This window comes from Mesocricetus auratus, unplaced genomic scaffold, assembly GCF_017639785.1.
Source record: "Mesocricetus auratus isolate SY011 unplaced genomic scaffold, BCM_Maur_2.0 Super-Scaffold_100004, whole genome shotgun sequence".
NCBI classification, from domain to species: Eukaryota; Metazoa; Chordata; class Mammalia; order Rodentia; family Cricetidae; genus Mesocricetus; species Mesocricetus auratus.
In genome coordinates this window covers 117,285,396-117,307,556 of record NW_024429189.1, presented here as the reverse complement: position 1 = coordinate 117,307,556, position 22,161 = coordinate 117,285,396, and the positions used below count along the sequence as shown (strand labels likewise).

Here is a 22,161-nt window from a genome sequence, read left to right as displayed (position 1 = left end):
TACAAAGTGAGTTCCAGGACAGCCTCCAAAACAATGCAGAGAAACCCTGTCTCGAAAAACCAAAAAAAAAAAAAAAAAAAAAAAAAAAAAAGAACCACAAAAAAAGAGGCTCTAAGGGGAAAAAAAAAAACCCTGCTTTTTGTTTCACTGCCTTCATGTCTTGCTGATGAGTTCATCTACTCTGTTGTGCTATTACTGCTGCCACCACTTGCTGACACATTCTTTCACTAATATCACAACCCAGCCTTTTCCGGCTTCCAGTGTAGACTGAATACCAAAGACTGCCCAGGAGTTCTCTGGGTATTTGGCTACAGATTAGGATCACTGAAACATCAAGACTCATGGACCGAGCTGCTCCAGGGTTCTCAACCTCTCCATTGTAAGAACAGCCATTCTTGGACTGCCCAGACCATATTTGTAAGCCAATCTAACACATCTGCTTTTAAATATATATTCATCCTGCCAGTGTTCTTCTTCTAGAGATCCTAACTAATCAACTGCTTTTGACATAGCTACCACCCCTGTTCTTTTTCTCTCTTCTCTGGCGGCCATGCTCCTCACTCTCTTGGTTCCCTCCTTCCCAGCTCACTCTGCTTCTCTTCGGTCCTTCCAGGCAAGGCAAGAAGTCCCATAGCCCAAATCTCACCAGGTCTCACAGCTGTGACTTTCACCCCGGACCTCCAGCAAAGACATCCTGAACTCCAGGCCATTCATTGATCCAACCAGACAGCGCTGGCTTCCCCCAAACAGCTTGCTCCAGCTCATCAAATGGCAGAGCTCTTGTCTTTGTCCAGGCCAGGAAACTGGGAGGTCTCCTTGGCACCTCCTTTTCTCTCTCACCCCAGGTTTAAAACAGCAGCAGGACCTGTAATCAATCCCACTGCTCAGAGGCTCCTTGGCAGAGCACACACTTGCCATGCACAAGACACTGCAGTCAGTCTCGAAGCACAATAAATAAATAAACAAACAAATAAATAAATAAAATGAAAATAAAGTTGCCGCCCTCTTGGCTCCAGCTTTCAACACAGCAGACCTTCACACCCAGTGCTTGGGAACGAACCAAAGGCAGAAAGCTCTCTGCGAGTTCCAGATCAGGCAGGCCTCCATAGTGAGCATTGCATAATGAAACCCTGTCTCAAAAAAACAAAGGAACAAAACATATGACCCCTAACTTATGATGATTTGACTTGCACAGTGGACAAGAAAAGGACACATATTGAAAGGGACATGAATTCAGCGGAAACTATACTCAGAATTTGGAATTTTAATTTTTTCCCCTGAGGTAGTAAAATGTTGGTCAGCAGCAAAAAACACAAACAAACAAACAACAACAACAAAAAACCAACAACAACAACAAAAAAAGCACAGCTCCAGTAAACCTCATGATTATGATAGCAAACCAGCCACACAACTCGTGGGGGGTGGGGAGGGAGGGAGCAAGCTAGCATGTTCCTTAGTCATGTTGAGGGAAGTTAAATTTTATTTATGTATTTGTGTGTGTGTGTGTGTGTGTGTGTGTGTGTGTGATGTGTCTGTGGGGTGCATGTTCCATGGTGCGTGTGGAGGTCAGAGAACGGCTTTGAGGTGTTAGCCCTCTCTTCCCCCTTTACATGGGTCCGGGGGGTTAGCCTCAGGTCATCAGGCTTGCTTTGTTGGGTGCAAGCACTTTCATCCTGAGCCATCTCACAGAGCCTATTAATGATCTTTTGGAGAAGTAACCCCATCTAAATGGAGTGTCCCTGTGTCCCCAGAGTCCAATCTTACCTCAGTACACACACCTTTGGTTATCACAGACTGCTTCCTCTGTTGTTGCCCTTACTTTCCTGTGGTCTGTTCCAAGCACCGCTCATTCCAGGAGTCCACTTTATTTATTTAGCTTAAATTGTTTTAAACATTTATTCCGTTTTATCTTATGCATAGGGGTGTTTTTTGCCTGCATCTGTGGATGTGCACCCCATGTAAGCTGGTGCCCTCAGAGACCAGAAGAGGCTGTGAGACGCCCTGGAGCTGGAGTTACTGATGGCTATGATCAAACACCGGTCCTCTGTGAGAGAAACAAGTGCTCTTGGGCCATCTCTCTCGTCTCCAGGAGCCCACTTTAAAAGTCAGACCACTTTCTTTCCTTACTTAAACCCTTCCAAGACTCCCAAAAATTCCCCAGAGTCCTCCTTGCCCCGTGCCAACAGCCCAAGGTGTCTTTGCCGCAGCTGTCCCAGCCTGCGTGGCTGCCTTCCAGGAGGTCTCCTGGTGTCCAGTCCCTACCCTCTCTTCACTACGTCTTCTATTCCCTTTCCCTCCAGCACCTGTCATGACAAGAAGCACACAGTTTTTATCTGTTATTCTCTTTGCAACCTCCCAAGCCTTTAGAACAGAGCCTAGCAACTGGCGGTGTTCAACAAATGTTTGTCTAACGAATGAATAAATGTTTATAAACTGGCCAGTTTATAAAAATTGTTATTATGGACTGGAGAGATGGTTCAGAGGTTAAGAGCGCTGACTGCTCTTCTAGAGGTCCTGAGTTCAATTCCCAGAACCACATGGTGGCTCTCAACCATCTGTAATGAGATCTGGTGTCCTCTTCTGGCCTGTGGACATACATGCAGACAGAACACTGTATACATGTATACATAATAAATAAATCTTGAAAAAAATTGTCATTACATCTTGGAATTTGCAGGCTAATGGACAGAACTAGAAAAAATAATCCTGAGTGAGGTAACACAAACCCAGAAAGACAAATATAGTATGTGCTCACTCAAAAGTGTATACCACACACAAAGCAAAAGATACCCAGCCTAAAATCCACAACGCTAGAGAAGCTAGACCCCTTTTCCAACAACAGATGAAAGCATATGCAGAAATCCACAACAAACCATTGGGCTAAGCTCCTGGAGTACAATCGAAGTGCGGGAGGAGCGATAATATGAACAAAGGAGTCAAGACCATGATGGGGAAACCCATACAATCAGCTGACCCGAGCTAGTGAGAGATCATTGACTCAGGTCTGACAAACGGGGAACCTGCATAAGACAGATCTAGACTTCCTGAATACAGGTGACAATGGTACAGCTGGGGCGGTATATGAGGTCACTGGCAGTGGGTCCGAGATCTAACTCTAATGCACAAACTGACTTTGTGGAATCCGTTCTATATGGAGAGATACCTTGTTCCGCCTAAGGGCGGGGGATAGGATGGGATGGGATGAGACAGGGGGAGGGCCTTGGTTCTGTCTCAACAAGATGATGGGACAGACTTAGTAGACTTCCTAAGGGAGGCGGAGAGAATTGGAGGAGAGGAGGTCTGGGAATGTAAAAAAAAATTAATGAATGAAAATAAACAAATAAATTTTAAAAAGTGTCATTATGGGGCTGGAGAGATGGCTCAGAGGCAAAGAGCATCAGCTGTTCTTCAGAGAACCCAGATTCAATTCTCAGCACCCACATGTCAGTTCACAACTGTCTGTAAGTCCAGTTCCATGGGATCTGGCACCTCACACAGACATACATGCAGGAAAAACACCAATGCATAAAAAATAAATTTTAATTAAAAAAAAGCATCGTTATGCAAAAGACCAGGAGGCTTTGGGGCTCCAGGAGAGGACACAGTGGATGAGTAACAGGAAGTGACTATACATAGGCAGGTACACAGAGGTGAACGGGTCTGCAAGGGAAGGGAATCCTTATTTTTTAAACTTTAGGACAAGTAACTAGCCACAGTGATGCATCTCTGATCCAAGAACTCAGGAGGCAGAGGCAGGAGGATCTCTGTTAGTTCAAGGACATCCCAGTCTACAGAGTGAGCTCCTGACTCAAAACAAACAAACGAAACAATGGCAATAACCACAAACTCACGAAAAACCCTTCCAGTTGGCTGCACTGTGAAGCTTTAGATTAGGACTCGCCACACTCACCCCTAGCCCAGAGCTCCAGATAGCACTTCCTGAACCGACTCAGCACCTGCCCAGTCATCCCATGGTCTCTGCCCGATTCCCTGCCTCACCGTGCCACTTAGGCTTGTTAGTCAGGAGCAGGCCGTGTGTCCAGTGCATGAGCTGGCCTGCACCATGGAGAGAAGACCGGCACATAGCAGGGCAGGGAGCAAGTGCCAACCTCTTGATGCTCATTCCTATGCCCTCTCGTCTGTGAGTCGGGTTTGTTTGGGGTCCAGTCTATGACCAGAGTCAAGGATTAGGGCTCAATCAATGTGCAAGACACTGGCCTCGTTCCCTTTCCCTTGAAAAAGGGTGGAGTGGATTCTGGCTTTCCTGAGGAGTATCTCGCAAGCACCAGGAAGCCCAGGTCACCTTAGCACCTGCCCCAAACCCAGCCATCCATCATTTCTGAAGGCCTAGACCTCCCTTGATTACTCTCTGAAGGGCAACTTGTCTTGGTGTCTACCAAGGGAGTTTACAGTTCTCACTGGGGTCCAAGGGCAGCAGGGTGGGATAGAGAAGGGCTGTGTCTATCCAGGAGTGTTTTGTGCAAGGCTTTCTGATGCAACTGGCTGAACACTAGTTCCCCCTCCCCCAGCTTTTCTCAGAAAGGGAAGGGCTGGGCAGTGGCCAGGACCCAGCACACAGAATCCCTTTGCTTTTCTGGCCTCCCATAGCCTCCAGACAGGAAGATAGGCTGAACAGGGGTCAGATGACTCAGCAGTGTGTTCAGTCCTAGGAGAGGCAAGCGTGCTTGTGGCTGTGGGAATTTGGAGATCCCAATGTGCCCCTTCCTCAAATACACACACACACATACAGAACCATAATTATAAGTAATAGTACCATAATTATAATAGTGTGGCTGGGCCTAGGGAGGGATTGGTAGTAGCTCCAGGTCACCCAAAGCCAGACAAAATCAGTCAGGACCAGCTCTTCCCTGCAGTCTTCTAGGTCCTTCTCCAGGAAGAAGAGCAAAGCCCTTCTTCCTTCACTCTTGCTGAGGGACGAGGGCTTCCCCTGGAATCTTGGCTCCGCCTCACTAGGCTCCTGAAATGGAAGGCACTTGTGGTTTTGGGACACACTGTCCTGGATTCAGACTCATCTACTTCTTATGTCCTTCCTGCTCTCTCATACCAGTTTGCTCCCAGGACGACGGGGTGGTGGTGAGGGTAACATAAGGAAGTAGAGGAAGGGACCAGAGAGGCGTGCCCATGCCCCCCTCATCACTCCATGTGGTCATTGGGTCACTCACTGTTGGTCTGGTCCTTGTCCTCTCCTGGATACAGCCTGTCCAGGCTGTGAGTGATGGGAGATCTGTGGGAAAGACACAGGAGACTCCCGAGAAAGGGAGAAGATCTACTAAAATGAGCAAGGCAACCAGGAGCTGGTGGCGCACGCCTTTAATCCCAGCACTCGGGAGGCAGAGGCAGGAGGATCTCTGGGAGTTCGAGGCCAGCCTGGTCTACAAAACGAGTTCCAGGACAGCCTCCAAAACAATACAGAGAAACCCTGTCTCAAAAAAACAAAACAAAAAACAAACAAACAAATGAGCAAGGCATGGTGGCACACGCCTTTAATCCCACACCCTGGAGGCAGAGGCTGGGGATCTTTCTGAGTTCAAGGTCAGCCTGGTCTACAGATCAAGTTCCAGGATGGCCAACACTATGTAGAGAATCTGTCTCAAAAGACCTAAACAACAACAACAACAACAACAATAATAATAATAGTAAATGTCCATTTTAAGCTAGGCTTGGTACACATGTCTATAACCCTAACTACTCCAGAAGCTGATGCAGAAGAATAGCACATTCAAGGTTGACTTTGTCTATACAGTTGAGCTAGAGGCCAGCGTATGACAATTCAGTGAGGTGGTAGCTCGTATTTTTTTTTTAATATAGGAAAAGGCATGAAGTTCACTGGCAGGATCTTGCCTAGATGCAGCCTCCTGTGGTTAGGGAAGAGCCCTTGTGTGGGGCTCAGTGATTGACCCCCTGTCTAACATGCAAAAGGCCTCAGCTTGACCTCCAGCACTACAGAAAACAAAACAAACAAAACCCCCAATACTGATGGAGAAAGAGGTCACCATAAAATTAAACACCAGCAGAACAAAACAAGATTATGCAATCCTAGTTCAATCCAGCTCTGACTGAAGCCTCAGAGTCACCAAGTTTGCTCTCCAGTTCTTCAGAGAGAAGTGTGAAACATAGAGAAACTCTGAAGTAAGACTTCCTCCCCAAGGCGCTTGGGGAGAGTCTCACATGGGAGGAGATACCATGCCTCTACAGTGAGTCAGTTTTCCCACACTGTGGTGCTGTGCCAGCACGCGACGGAGAATACACTGACCTATTCCAACCTTCTCTTCCAATTTTTATTTTTTCAGTAAACTCATTAATTTTCTTGTATGTTATATGTTTATAGATGTCTTCTCTGTGCGTATATGTGTGTGGGGATTTGCTACAGTTTGCTGAGGAAGTCCAATGACAGTTTTCTTTTTTCTTCATGTGCGTTTTGAGGATCCGACTCACATTGTCAGCCTTGGTGACAGGCACCTTTTTACGCGCTAAGCTATCTTGTCAGCCCACATTTGTTTTGTTTGTCGAGATAAGGACTCACTTGATAACCTAGGCAGAATTTATGTCAATCCTCCTGTCTCAGTTTCCTAAGGCCTGGGATTACAGGTAGGGGCCACCATACCTGGCTGAATCCTTTGGATTCAAAAGAACTGTAAAACACACACTGGAGAGCTGGGGGTGGTGCCATATGCTTGTAATCTCAGCTCCGGAGAGTTAGACACCAGCCTGGTTATACAATGAGACCTTTGAATCAGGCCAGATGTGGTGGCATGCACCTGCGATCTCAGCATGTAAGAATACGCAGGAGGAGCAATGGTGGCATGCACCTGTGCTCTCAGCATGTAAGAATACACAGGAGGAGCAATGGTGGCATGCGCCTGTGCTCTCAGCATGTAAGAATATGCAGGAAGAGCAAGAGGTCCAGGCCAGTTCTGGCAGCACTGTGAATCTGAAGCCTGCATAGGCTACATAAGATCCCGTCTCAAAAAATGGAAAAAAGAACAATGGAAGCTGGCTTAGTGCTTACTTAGCATGCCTGGTCCCTAGCACCACAGCGAGTTGACATATGACACTTGTCATCAGAGCATTGGAGGCAGAGGCAGGAGGATCAGAAATCCAAGGTCAACTTCTGCTATATAACTCTGGTTCAACGAAACAACAACAAAACCCAAACCATACAAAATATAAAACAAAAGCAAAAGACAGATTCTGAGAGAGTTTAATGCTACTGCCAATTTTGTTGATTATTTGCTGACATAACATGTTCAGGCTATACTAAACATGATAGGTGAATAAAGTGAATTTCTTTTTAATCCCAACACTCAGGAGGCAGAGGTAGGCAGATCTCTAGGAGTTCAAGGCCAGCCTGGTCTACAGAGTGAGTTCCACAACAGGCTCAAAAGCTACACAAAGAAACCCTAACTTGAAAAAAAAAACATACAAAGAAAACAACCCAACAACTAAAGCTAAAAAAAAGTTTAGGCTGGGCGTTGGTGGCACACGCCTTTAATCCCAGCACTTGGGAGGCAGAGGCAGGTGGATCTCTGTGTGTTTGAGACCAGCTTTGTCTACAAGAGCTAGTTCCAGGACAGTCTCCAAAGCCTGTCTCAGAAAAAAAAAGTTTAAAGTTTTTTGAGACAGTGTCTATGTTGCCTCAAACTTGCAATATAGCAGAAGATGACTTTAAACTATTGTTGTACTGCTGGGATTATCCTGGCAATTACCACATGTGTTTTCTTTGTTTGATTTTGTTTTTCTGAGAGAGGGTTTCACTGTGTAGCCTTAACAGTCCTGGAACTCACTCTGTAGACCAGGCTGGCCTTGAACTCAGAGACCCACCTGCCTCTGCCTCCTAAGTGCTGGGACTAAAGGTGTATACCACCATCACCCAGCACTATGATGTACTTTAAATTACTGCGGTTATTATTTTTACTTCTTTTTTTATTTATAAGATCTGTGAGCCCGAGTGGTCAGTGTAGTTACCTTGAGTCCACAGATTTGAACGAGGGCTGGCTACAGCCAGCGTGCAGTGAGCAGCAGCAAGCGTACCTAGCTCAGGCCAGCTGCTGGGTGGGTGCACAGAGAACAACCATACCCCCCCCCATCTCTCACAGCACTGGGGGCTTCCACCTGTCATTTATCCCTCCCCAGCTGCGGGGTGGGCAGAATCGAATTAGATCCCAGAATTCTCTGCCGTCTGTGGATTTGGAAGAGGGGACACAAGAGAGCTATTCCCAGGCTTCCTGGCCCTGCCTCCCTCTAGCTCTTTCTGGAGGAATTTTTTCCTCTTTTTTCTTTTTTTTTTTTTTTATGGGTGAACTCAAGTATAAGTTAGCATAAGTTAGCATGACGGGAGCGCTGGGCCTTTGGGGCTTTGCCAGGGCAGCGGAGTGGGGGCACCATGTCTAGTTTCAGCTGTGGCTGGAATCTTGTTATAAGCATCCACCTTCAGGGTTCAGTGGCAACATCCTATTTACTGAGTGCCTTCGTGTCCACACACTACATTTTGTTTTGCTGTTGTCCATTTTGTAATTTTTTTTTTTTTTGGTTTTTCGAGACAGGGTTTCTCTGTGGCTTTTGGAGGCTGTCCTGGAACTCCCCTTGGTAGTCCAAGCTGGTCTCGAACTCACAGAGATCTGCCTGCCTCTGCCTCCCGAGTGCTGGGATTAAAGGCGTGCGCCACCAACGCCCGGCTTTTTTTTTTTCATTTTGTAATTTTATTTTTATTATTTTGCGTGTTTTGCCTGCATGCATGTCTGTGTGAGGGTGCTGGACCTTCTGGAACTAGAGTTACAGACAGGTGTGAGCTGCCATGTGGGTGCTGGGAATTGAACCCGGAAGAGCAGCCAGTGCTCTTAACCTGTGAGCCATTTCCCCAGCCCCAATTTGTTGTTGTTATTTTTCGTGACAGGGTTTCTCTGTGTAGTCCGGACTGTCCTGGAACTCAGTCTGTAGACCAGGCTGGCCTCCAACTCACAGAGATCTGCCTGCCTCTGTCTCCTGAGTGCTGGGATTAGTACAACAGGCTAACTGCTCTACTTTTTGTTTGTTGTTATAGGGGATTGAACTCACTGTCTAGTGCATGCTAGGCAAATGTTTTGTGGCTGAGCTACAGCCCTCCTCTCTTCCTCCATTTCCGCCCTTACATTTATTTTAGCTTGATAAGGCGGCCTTTAGTCCTAGTACTGGGGACAGAGGCAGGTGCATTTCTGTGAGTTCGAGATCAGCCTGGTCTACAGAGTGAATTCCCCTAGCAAGCTAGAACTACAGCGTTAAACAGACCATCCTCCTGCCTCAGGCTTTCGAGTAACTGAGGTTCTAGGTATGATCTAAGAGTTTTGCATCCACGAACTTACTACTGCTCACAGCAACTGTATGAAATAAGCGCCCTTCCAAATCCTTTTTTTTTTTAAACGGAGAAGGGAACTGACGCTGTGTTTTCTTTGGTTGTTTTTGACTTTGTTACAGAGCAGGGCCTTAAGCGTGTTAAGCAAGTGCTCCCACAGAGTCACACCCCCAGCCAGGGCTTTTCTGAGCTGCAGAGCAGAGCGGGGTGCGCACTTGATAGGGTTTTTTTGGAAGGGAGGTTCCCAGGATTCAGAACGTGGGGCTTCTTGCCCAGGTCAAAGTAGGGGCTTAGCCGGGTGGCGCGCGCGATTTTTAAAGAGCCTCCGTTTGCTCTTTTTTTCAGTAGGATCTCATTTCCATTTCATATATGGGGAAATAGGTGTAAAAAACTACGGCAAGGAGAGTTGGTGGTTCCGGGTACTACTTCAGGGGTCTAAGCGGGGTGGGGTGGGGTGGAGGGGCGAGTGGCCCCGAAGGCACAGGCGGAGCTACAGGGGCGGGTCGTGGATGGTGCAATCCAGTGTCGCAGGGCGTCAGCCGGAGATTAGCTCAGGTTTACATCAGCCAGGCGGGGATGGGAGCCTGGGTCTCCATGCCGCCGCACTTTAGCCGCGGAAGCCGCTACTGCTGAATACGCGGAGGCTGAGGTCTGGCAAAACGTGCCGGACCGGAGACCCCAAAATCATCTGGGTGAAGCGGACTGCGGTGCACGTGCGCAGGCGGCTCTGAGACCCGTGAGGAACGCTAGGACAAGGTACCTGGTGGGGAGCTGCAAATGAGGGGGCTGCTTCCCCGAGTCTGCAAAGGGTATTGGAAGTCCCGACATATTTATGAATAGTGCATAGTCTCTCCTGACTCTCTCTCGTTCTCTCTCTCTCTCTCTGTCTCTCTCTCTCTGTCTCTCTCTCTCTCTCTCTGTTTCTCTCTCGTTCTCTCTTTCTCTCTCGTTCTCTCTCTCGTTCTCTCTCTCTCGTTCTCTCTCGCTCTCTCTCTCTCGCTCTCTCTCTCGCTCTCTCGCTCTCTGACTCCGACGTCTGGGAGCGCCCTGGGACTGAGCTGTTGCAGTCAGTTCATTATGCAGCCCAGGCCGGCCAGCACCTCCTGCCTCTACCTCCCCGATGCTGACAGTCATGGGTGTGTCCGTATGCCCAGCTTTCCTTATTTTATTATTATGAAGCCTTGCATTCATCGCGGGTTCCTTCCTTCTCCAGCTGTCCTTGCATTTAAGAGCGCCATGCCTAGGGAGCTTCGGAAAACCCATTGTGATGTCCAGAGGGTCCTAGCAGGAAAGACAGGGGCTATCAAACAGTCTTTCTTACCTTCTCTCTAGATGCGAGCCACCCCTCTGGCTGCTTCTGCTGGTGTCCCCTGCCGGAAGAAACCGTTGGGGTTCGATGACAGTACTGACGCTGAATGTACAGTCCTAAAACGAGCGAGAGGACCCGAGCCAGGGCTACCCCCCTGCCTGCTGTCCCTGAGTCCACCTCCTGCCTCAGACTTGTCACCTGCTGTGGCCTCTGCAACCCGACTGGGACCCTATGTCCTCATGGAACAAGAGCAAGGCAGCCACACTTACCGTGCCCTGCACTGCCCCACAGGCACAGAGTACACCTGCAAGGTATGGCCTATGGGCTTTCCCCTCTAACATCCCAGGACCCTGCAAAAGGAACGGGACCCAGAGGATCGCAGGGTTCTGGCTTTACAGATTATCACTGGACTCAACTGACAAAACTTCATAGAGCATCATACATGCAGTGCACCCGCTATGGCCAAAAACCAGACCCAAGCAGGGTGTGGTGGCACATGCCTGTAATCCCAGCGCACTGGAGAGGTTGAGACAGGAAGATTGCCTCAAGTTTCAGGCAAACCTGGGGTACATACTGAGAGTGTGTTTCAAAACTGAAACGGGCTTACGCAGTGCTCCTATCAAACTGACATTCTAGAGAGAGGCATGGAGAGATGATAAAAAAGTGATTGTGGGGCTGGGGAGACAGCTCAGTTGGTGAGCCTCCGAATCCACGTGGGGGGGGCTAGAGAGGGAGGAGAGGGAGGGGAGAGAGAGCACCCTTGTAATCCAGCACTGAGAAAGTGAAGACAGGCAGACCTCCAGAGCTCACTGGTCAACCAGCTAGCCTATTCAGTGAGTCAGTTCCGAGGTCAGTGAGAGACTCTATCTCAGGTAGAGAGGAGAGAGAATGAATAAAACGGCTAGAGACATGGTTCTGTGGTTTAGAGTGTTTGTAACTTGCAGAGACCCAAATTCTGTTCCTAGTATCCACTTGAGGCAAGTCATTACCACTACCTACACAACTCCAGGGAAATCCTGGCCTCCTCAGACACCTGCACTCATGTGCACACATACATACACAGACAGATCACACACACACACACACACACACACACACACACACACACACACACACATGATTGAAAATAAATTTCAAGAAAAAGACTGCATGGCACCTGAGGAAGGACAATAGAAGTTTTCCTCTGGCTTCCACAGGCAGAAGAGAACAGGCAATGATGAGCATCATGGGAATAAAGCTGGTGCCGTGGGGAGCAAGAAACTAAGACAGAAGGGGGCGGGCCGGGCGTTGGTGGCGCACGCCTTTAATCCCAGCACTTGGGAGGCAGAGGCAGGCGGATCTCTGTGAGTTCGAGGCCAGCCTGGTCTACAAGATCAAGTTCCAGGACAGCCTCCAAAGCCACAGAGAAACCCTGTCTCGCAAAACCAAAAGAGAGAGGGGGGGGCAGACATGTAGGAATGCAGGGGGACATGAGGGAGTCTATGACAAAGGACAGTGCATGTCAAAGGTTGCAGGAGGCATGGGAGAAGGGCCAACTGTGGTGACACACCTGTAATCACAACACTTGAGAGCAAGAGGCAAGTGTATCTTTTTGAGTTGGAGGCCAGCCTAGTCTACATAGTGAGTTCCAGGACAACCAGGGAGAGAGATGTCTCAAAAAGCTTTCCCCTCCCTAAGAAAATAAAGAGGTACAAAGATAATATTAGGCAGGGCCAGGCTTTGGGAGAGAAAGAAAAAGTAGTACGTGCATTTATTTCCTCCATGTTACCCTAGCTTTTTTAAAAATTATTTTTATTATTTTATGTGTATGGGTATTTTGCTTGTGTGTATGTCTGGATCCCCTGGAACTGGGGTTAAGAGACAGTTGTGAGCCGGGTACTAGTGGCACACTCAGGAGGCAGAGGCAGGCAGACTTCAATGAATTCAAGGCCAGCTTGGACTGTTACACAGAGAAACCCTGTCTCAAAAAAAAAAAAAAGTTGTGAGCCACCATGTGGGTGCTGGGAATCAAACCCGGGTCCTCTAGAAGAGCAATCAGTACTCTTGACTCATCTCTCCAGCTTTTTTTTTTTTTTTTTTTGGTTTTATGAGACAGGGTTTCTCTGTATTGTTTCGGAGGCTATCGGTCCAGCCCGGCCTCGAACTCACAGAGATCCGCCTGCCTCTGCCTCCCGAGTGCTGGGATTAAAGGCATGCGCCACCAACACCCGGTCTCCAGCCTTTTTTTAATGATCACATGCTTTACAATTTTCATAGAATAAATGTATTACAGTCAAAAAGTAACAAAGTGGTATATCAGCTCTGCAATAGCCAGCTTCTCACAGGTTCTACTGTGGCTTCGCACAAGTCACCTCCCTTTCCCTGAACTTCAGTTTCATTCTCCATAATACCGAGCCCACCTTCCAGGTGTGTGCTTAATGTTCACAAACTCTGAGCACACTTCCCAAATGCACTCAACTTGGGAAGTTTTTCCCATGGCTGTATTTGGACTATTCAGGTCCCTTCTCCTGAGTCCTGTGGGGGCCACACTTTGGCCACAATCTCACTGTGTAATTCTGGCTAGCCTGGAACTTTGTAGATCAGGCTGGCCTGAAACTCACAGAGACTTACCTGGTTCTGCCTCCCAAGTGCTGGGATTAAAGGTGTGTGCCACCATGGCAGGCTGGAACTTTCTAAAATAAGTACTCCCTTCCAAAATACTAGCTCATACTTGCCTAGCAAAGATTGGCCCTGGGTTTGATTTCCAAGACTGAGAAATAGAGTGTTCTGGATTCTAGCATCTTCCTTTGGAAGATGTGGTCTATGTCTTCCTTTGGAAGATGTGGTCTATGTCTTTCTTTGGAAGATGTGGTCTATGTCTTTCTTTGGAAGATGTGGTCTATGTCTTCCTTTGGAAGATGTGGTCTATGGGCTTGTTTGTGCTGCACTGGGGACACCACGTGACCAGGGCAGTGCTGAGTCCTATCAGCTGACAGGGGCTGCAGGCAGCTTACTGAGCGGGCTGTGAGGGGGCCTTTGGTGGTGGTCTGCCCCCCCCCCCCCGGAGTGTTTTTCTATTTGGTTTACACCCTAGTTTCAGTTCCCTGAGGCATAAGGTCACACAGAGTGGCAGTTTAGAGCACAGAGATGTGTGCGCCAATTCTAGTCCCAAATGTGCTACTTTCTGGCCTTGGGGCCCCAGTGTGGCCTGCGGAGAGTAGGTTGATGTCAGGCTATGAGTGACTTGCTAATCAAGGCCCCCTGTGTGTGTAGCTCACAGTGTGTGTAATGGCTGCCTGTCCCCCTTTGCTAGGCCAGCCTGGCTTCCCAGGTCCCTTAGCTGTGCTTACCCCTGGTTCTGTCCCCAGGTGTACCCGGCCTGCGAGGCTCAGGAGGTGCTGGCACCCTATGCCCGGCTGCCTGCCCATCAGCACGTGGCCCGTCCTGCAGACGTCCTGCTGGGCTCTCAGTTCCTCTACACCTTCTTCTCCAAGACCCATGGGGACTTGCACAGCCTGGTGCGCAGCCGTCGTGGAATCCCTGAGCCCGAGGCTATTGTGCTTTTCCGGCAGATGGCTGCTATGGTGGCACACTGCCACCAACATGGGCTTGTCTTGCGTGACCTCAAGCTGCGTCGCTTTGTCTTCAGCAACTGTGAGAGGTAAGTGTGGCCCCAGAGGTACATTTGAGAAGTGGGCCATGGCGGGAAGCCGAGGTCCATGAGCACAGAGTAACAGGCAGGAAGAGCTAAGGTGTAGCACAGTGGTAAACACGAGCTTAGCATGTGCAAGGCTCTGGATTCCATCCTAGGCAACAAAAACTAGCCAGGAAAGGAAATCCCCAGCACTGAGTAACAGTGACCTGTGCTGTGGGGTCTGTAACCATAATGCTGGGTGTGAGGAGAGGGGCAGAGACAGAGAGATCCCCAGAGATCTCTGGCCCGCTAGTCTATCCAATTGGTGAGTTCCCAGTTTAATGAAAGACTCTGTCTCAAGTTAAGGAAGGAATAAAGGAATAGCTGGGGGTACTAGCGCACACCTTTAAATCCTGGTAGAGGCAGACACAGGTGGATCTCGGTGAGCTGGAGGCCAGCCTAGCATACATATAGTGAGTTCCAGGCCAGTCATGGCTATGTAGTGAGATCCTGTCCCACATGCACACTCGAACACACACACACACACAGTGTGTATTGGGGGTGGGGCTGGAGGGATGACTCAACAGTTAAAGTGCTTTTGCTCATGCAGAGGACCCAGGTTCAGTTCCCAGCACCCACATGGTCCTAGAAACCATCTGTAATTCCAAGTCCAGGGGATCTGACAACCTCCTCTGGCCATCGTGGGCCCTGCAAGCTCGTGGTCCCAAGCCATACACACACAGGCAAAATACCCACTCGGAATAAAAACAATACTTTTTTATTTAATACTTTAAAAATAATCTTTTTTAAAAAAGAAAGAAGCTGGGCAGTGGTGGTACACACCTTTAATCCCAGAACTTGGGAGTCAGAGGCAGAAGAGTCTGTGAGTTTGAGGCCAGCTTGGTCTGCAGAGTGAATTCCAGGACAGCTAGGACTGTTGCACAGATAAACCCTGTCTCAAATACACACAAACACACAAAATGACCCAGCAAAGCCAAACCAAACAAAAAAAATTACTAAGACATTGTGGCTCAGAATGATGGCCCACTGCTATAAACCCAGCATTCAGGAGGTTGACACAGGATAGTTAGAAGCTAACCAGGACAATGTAGTGAAATCTTAGCTCCAAAAAATACCGTCCCCTCAAAGAAAACCCTGATTAAAAAACCAAGACAGGGACTGGAGAGATGGTTTAGTGCCTGTTATTCCAGAGGACCTGAGTAAGATCTGATCTTTCTGTCTGTGACCCAGGACGAAGCTGGTGCTGGAGAACCTGGAGGATGCCTGTGTGATAACTGGACCAGACGACTCTCTGTGGGACAAGCATGCATGCCCTGCCTACGTGGGACCAGAGATACTTAGCTCCCGGCCATCCTACTCTGGCAAAGCAGCTGATGTCTGGAGCCTGGGCGTGGCGCTGTTCACTATGTTGGCTGGTCACTACCCGTTCCAGGACTCTGAGCCAGCTTTGCTCTTTGGCAAGATCCGTAGAGGGACCTTTGCCCTGCCTGAGGGCCTATCGGCCCCAGCCCGATGCCTGATCCGCTGTCTCCTTCGCAAGGAACCTACACAGCGGCTGGTGGCCCCGGGCATCCTTCTGCATCCCTGGTTGAGGGAGGACCACAGCCTTGTCTCCCTGTCACAGTCTGGCCACTGGGAGACTGACCAGGTGGTCCCAGATGGACCAGGGCTGGAGGAGCCTGAGGAAGGGGAGCTGGGGCTGTATGGCTAGAGCCACCCTACTGGCCCCTTAGCTGCAAGATGTGAATTGAGTACCTGTCTCCAAGCTTTCTCCTGACTCTTTGGGTCAAGCTAACCCTTAAGTGCCTTTCAGGAGGAAGAAACAGTCAAAGTGCCTCATGCATTCCGTGCTCTCTCACAGGCATTGTGGGGTGGTGCTACCTGGGTGCCAAGCCCTGTTCTAGGTACTCAGAACAGCAAAGAGCTGGGCTGGAGTGGGGGATATCTTGCTGACTGAGTTGCCAGTGTCATATACTCCCTGACCAGCATCTGCCCTTGGTACATTTCGTACCAGGGTTGGCCTTCCCTGGACTGGGGCTAGGTTTCTGTTCACAGGACAGTCCTCTTCCTGGTGCCCTGGACGCCTTGTATCTTGCACTTTAAACAAAGAGAGCATGTCTGTGCCAAAGACCAAAGGCCTCGCTCACCTGGTGCCTCAGGACCACAAGTCAGGCCAGGCTGGAATCGAGCGACACCTGTACCCGCCCTCCAGGCAGGAAAATCTGCTTGAAGGCTTGGCCCAAAAGTCAAACCAAAAGGATGAGACTCCATCAAAGAAGCAAGCATCCATCTCAGGGAAATGAGGATCCAGGTCCCTTCACCCTGGTGGCCTCTAACTGGAGCTCCACGGTTGGAGAGGAAAGGACAAGATAGGGATCGTGGTTCTACTGCCATACAGAAAGTCTCAGGCCCTGTTCTGGGGACTCTTAGTACCCAGGCCCATTGTCAGTATACCGACTTTTTTTTTTTTTTTTTTTTTTTTTTTTTTCGAGACAAGGTTTCTCTGTAGCTTTGGAGGCTGTCCTGGAACTCACTCTGTAGACCAGGCTGGCCTCGAACTCACAAAGATCCACCTGCCTCTGCCTCCCGAGTGCTGGGATTAAAGGCGTGCGCCACCAACGCCCGGCTCAGTATACCGACTTTTGTCCAGTTGATAGGTATTTTCACCATGTGCCTAATAAAAGCGAACTGTGAATTAGTTCTGCATGCCAGAGTTCTACCTTCTACCGTCCATTGTGATTTTCCCTGCCTTCAACACTTGTCCCAACACGAAAGCCAGATACATCTCAACCCCAACCAAGTGGTTTGTGATAACATTCCCCCACTGGTCTTCCTGTCCATGCCATTTCTTCTAGAGGCCTCCGGTCTCATGTGGGAGCTTTCCAAGCTGAGGGTGGGTGTGGCTCAGATGTTAGCGAACATCTAGTACACTCAGGGGTGTGGGTTACATCCTCAGTCCAAGGGGAGGAGTCAGCTTAAACAGGAGGTAACATTTTGCATAAAGATGGGTCAGTGAACAGGGCGGTTTTAGGGCAGGTCAACCTGGCTCTCCAAGACGTTGGCAGGATGTCTGCTTTCTTCAGTCCTTTTGTCCTTGGCTGTTTTCCATGGAGGCAGCTGGCACATGTGTCACACAAAGAAAAGTGTCATTGTAGTTAAGAACTCAGGACTTGAGGGCTGGAGAGATGGCTCAGGGGTTAAGAACACTGCCTGTTCTTCCAGAGGTCCTGAGTTCAATTCCCAGAACCACATGGTGGCTCACAACCATCTGTTATGAGATCTGGTACCTTCTTCTGGCATGCAGACATACATGCAGGCAGAACAACTGTATATGTAATAAATAAAATCTTAAAAAAAAAAAAGAACTCAGTACTTGAGAGTCAGGCTTCCCCAAATCCAGAACATACTAGCAGTTGGGTTCTCAACAAATTTCTTAGGCAATGTATACCTCAGGCTCTTCATCTGGGAAGGCAGAGAACAGTGTGTGTGTGTGTGTGTGTGTGTGTGTGTGTGCATGGGTATGCGGGTATGCCTATACATGCAGAGGCTGGCAGTAGATAATTTGAATCATAGTTTTTGTTTGTTTTGCTTTTCAAGATAAGGTTTCTTTATGTAGCTCTGGCCATCCTGGAGTTCTGTCTGTAGACCAGGATGGCCTTGAACTCAGAGATCCACCTGTCTCTGCCTCCCAAGTGTTGCTGGGGTTAAAGGTGTGCACCACCATAGCCTGACTGAGTAGGGTCTCTCAAGTAAACCTTGATCTCCTTGAAATAGCTAGTCTTGTCAGCCAGCTTGCTCTGGGGATCCTGTCTCTATCTTCCAAGGCACTTGTGTGGGTTCTGGGGATCTGCATGAGGGCTGTCACATGTCACATGTGTATAAAATCCTTAAGCTCTGAGTCATCTTCCCAGCACCAATAAAGTATTCAGAACAAGCAGGAACCTGGCATCATCTGTCAAGAAGCATACGCTGTTTACACAGCTCTTTCTTAAGAAGCTTCCAGAAAGTGTGTCTAATTGTTCCCCACACAGACTGATTGGTCCTATGGCTTCTCCCTGGCAATAGCCTGAAGAAAGTATGTGAGCACCAAATGATTCTGCAGCCAACATCTTATACAGGCTCTGAGCATCTTTCACAGGCTCAGCCACCACGTCTTGTGGTGGCCTTGTGGTTCAAAACGTAAGGAAGTCTGATGCCCATGCTGTGCATGTCACATAACTTAGTGTGAACGGCAGAAAAATGGATTTGTTATTGATGGGAGGGGCAAAAATATGTGTGGATAATAATAAAATATATTTATATAAACACACACACATATGTGTGTGTGAGCCACATGTGATATTATATGATTATAATTCCAACAGAGAGAGGCAGGAGGATTGCTATGACTTTGAGGCTAACTGAACTACATAGTGTGTTCCAGGCCAGGTAAGGCTGCATAGTAAAACCCTGTCTTTCTTTAAGATTTACTGTAACATGATTAATGGAAGACCCAGAGACTGATATTGTAGTTCAAGCTTCAAGCTGAAGATCAGAAAAGTAAAGCAACCAGCCACAAGCTCTTGCCTCTAGCTCAGGCTGAAAGGCAATCCTGGCTCCACCAAACCTCGGACTGAAATCCTAGACTGTTATGCAATCCTCAACAGGGCTGGAGAATCCTGAGACTTCAATGCCTTCCTATCTTCAGTATGTTTGGAGAATGAATGCCAGCTCTGAGACCTTGCTTATTTTTATTTGTGTATGTGCTTTTTTATTTTTACGTGTGTGTGTGTGTGTGTGTGTGTGTGTAGGTATGTAGGGACCCATGGAGGCCAGAGAAGGAATAGGATCCCTTGGAATTGGAATCACAAACAATTGTGAGTTGCCTAATGTGGGTGCCTGGAACAGAATTCTTTTTCTATAAGCTCTCTTAACTACTGAGACTCGGTCTTTAAAAAAAATAACATGGGAACTAAAGGAGGAAAAAAGAAAGGAGGAATGGAAGGAAAGACATATATATGTATTAGTTTGGGGATATAGCTTGGCAATAAGTGCTCGCTTACCCAGCATTCACGAGGCTCTGAGTTTGCTTCTGCCTCCCTCTCCTGGGGCACCTGCACTGGGGATAGCCAGCTGCCATTTGATGAAGGCAAGTAATTGGCCCTGTGGAGAGATCTATGTGCACACAGGCTCATGAGGAAGGAGGTTTGCCTGCAAACTAGCCTGTAGCCCCAATCAAATCTCAGCCCAAGATCAAGCCAGAACCACCCAAGAAGTGGTTCTCTGTTCCTGACTCCCAGAATTATTTATTGTGGGGTGTTTGTTTGAGACAGTGTCAAAATAAGTTGCTCAAATTGGCTCTAAGTCTGTGGTCTTCTTGCCTCCACCTCCAGAGTCCTGGGATCACAATTGTGTGCCACCATATTCTGTCTACTATATTTGGTTTTCCAAGACAGGGTTTCTCTGTGTAGCAGCTCTGGCTGTCCTGGAACTTGCTTTGTAGACAAGGCTGTCCTAGAAATTACAGAGATCCACCTGCATCTGCTTCCTGAGTGCTGGGATTAAAGGTGTGTGCCATCACTCAAGGTCTTGTCTACTGTTTTTTTAAGCTAACTTTGGGGTAATATAATGTGACACATATCAGTGACTGGTAATTTATATAGATCCTTACAATAGCTGGAGAGAAGAGAGCTGCCATGACATCAATGTACCGAGACCCAGAGGTAGGGAGTCTCTTGTTTGGGGTTACACAGACATGGAACTGTCTCCCTGATTGGGAATTTGGGTTTCAGTCTACCCACTGACATCATAGGCATCTAAAGTGAATGCCAGCTTTCCCCTTAAGGAGAGAAGTCTAAGCCCCCCCCCCAAAATGAGAATTGCAACTGCCCTTCCCCCAACTAATTTTTGCAGATATCAGGGTTGATGGGGACACCACTATACAAAAATCTACATGGTCTACAGTAGAAAAATAAGGCAACTGGGATTCAGACCCTCAGACACAGATACTCAGAGCTCACCTGTCATTTGGCACGGAAACAAAAAATGTTATTGTATGTAAATGGATACATAGTAAGCTAGGAACTATTGCAAAACTAAAAGGAAATTTCCCTGAGTGGCAATGTTATGAAGATAATCCACAGATATTTTAGAATAAAAACACACAATTAATTTCAAATGCTGCACACTTATAATGGGAGCACTTGGAAGCAGAGGTAGGGGTTACTGCAAGTTTGAGGCCCATCTAGTCTATATGTTAGTTTCAGTCCAACCAAAGCTGTATTCCAAAATTAAAAAGCAAAACAAACAAACAAACAAAAATCAAAGTCCAAATGATGAGTTAAACAGCAGATTAAATGTGACTAAAGAGGGAGTTAGTCCAGGCATTGATGGCACACGCCTTTAATCCCAGCACTTGGGAGGCAGAGGCAGGCGGATCTCTGGGAGTTCGAGGCTGGTCTGTCTACAGCATGAGTTCCAGGGCAGCCTCTAAAACAATACAGAGAAACCCTGTCTTGAAAAACCAAAAAAAAAAAAAAAAAAAAAAAAAAAAAGAGGTAGAAATCAAATATCACAAATTCAAGAATATTTCATAAGTACATCAGAGTCAAATGTAAAAGAAAAAGATTTAAAATATTCTTAAAAGTACTCAGAGGAAAAGAAGCAGAGATTATTAAAAAAAAAAAAGCTGTGGTGGGCTCCTCTATCCCAGCACGGGTAGGCAGAAGTGGGAGGAGTACACAGGTTTTTTCTTTTCTTTTTTCTTCTGTGTTTCGAGATTTTTTTTTTGAGATAGGGTTTCTTGTGTAACAGCCCTAGCTGTCCCGGAACTCGCTCTGTAGACCAGGCTGGTCTCAAACTCACAGAGATCTGCCTGTCTCTGCCTCTAGAGTGCTGGGATTAAAGACATGCGCTACCATGGCCTAGCAATTACACAAGTTTGAGGCCAGCCTGGTCTACAAAGCCTATTCCAAACTGTCCAGGTCTGCACAGGTAAGACCCTATCTCAGAAACAAAGCAATCTGAGTATGATATTTGTGCCTAGAATCTTAGGATTAGGAGAGGTATAAACAAAAAATTTCTGTCAAAACCCAAGAATATTTACTAGAAGGTCCTAGGTGGAAATTCTTTCCTTTCCTCCTTCCTTCCTTCCTCCCTTCCTTCCTTCTTTCTTTCCCCCTTCTCTCCTCCTCTGCTCTCTCTCCAGAGTATTCTGCCTCCTCCTCCCAAGTGCTGAAATTTACAAACTTTCCCTGTTGGGGATGGAAAATTCTAAAACAGAAGCTTTCAAACTTGGCCAACTAATTTATTCCAGGATTCGAGAGCTAGCACTCCGGTGAGCAGTGAGCCAAGCGGAGGGAGACAATGGGAAATCCAGGCAAAAATCCAGGGGCCAATGGAAAAGTGTTCATACATATGTTTTCCGTGTGTGTGTGTGTGTGTGTGTGTGTGTGTGTGTGTGTGTGTGTGTGTGTGTGTGCGCGCGCGCGCACGCGCGCGCGCCCCTGCCCATATTCCTGTGGGGACACCATCCATCTTGTTGAGACAGGGTCTCCACTGGTTAGGCTACCCTAGCTGGCTAGGGAGGGAACCCCAGGGATTTTCCTGTCTGCCTTTTCAGAAGTGGGATTACAAGCTCCCACTACTATGCCCAATTTTTTTTTGTTTGTTTGTTTCTTTTTGTTTTTTCGAGACAGGGTTTCTCTGTGGCTTTGGAGGCTGTCCTGGAACTCACTCTGTAGACCAGGCTGGCCTCGAACTCACAGAGATCTGCCTCCCAAGTGCTGGGATTAAAGGCGTGCGCCACCAACGCTCGGCCTATGCCCAGTTTTTTAGGGGACACCGAGTATTGAACTCAAGTCCTAAGGCTTGCACTTCAAGCAAGCATAT

At 47.9% G+C, this 22,161-nt stretch overlaps 1 protein-coding gene across 1 annotated transcript; it reads left to right on the top strand.

The window, feature by feature from the left end:
- Nucleotides 1-9,529: 9,529 nt before the first annotated feature.
- Trib3 (tribbles pseudokinase 3) lies at nt 9,530-16,764 on the top strand. Its single transcript, XM_040746491.1, has 4 exons — nt 9,530-10,105; nt 10,682-10,969; nt 14,006-14,298; nt 15,523-16,764. Exons 2-4 carry the CDS (start codon nt 10,682-10,684, stop codon nt 16,001-16,003), a joined length of 1,062 nt encoding a protein of 353 aa, XP_040602425.1. The 5' UTR covers nt 9,530-10,105; the 3' UTR covers nt 16,004-16,764.
- Nucleotides 16,765-22,161: the final 5,397 nt, after the last annotated feature.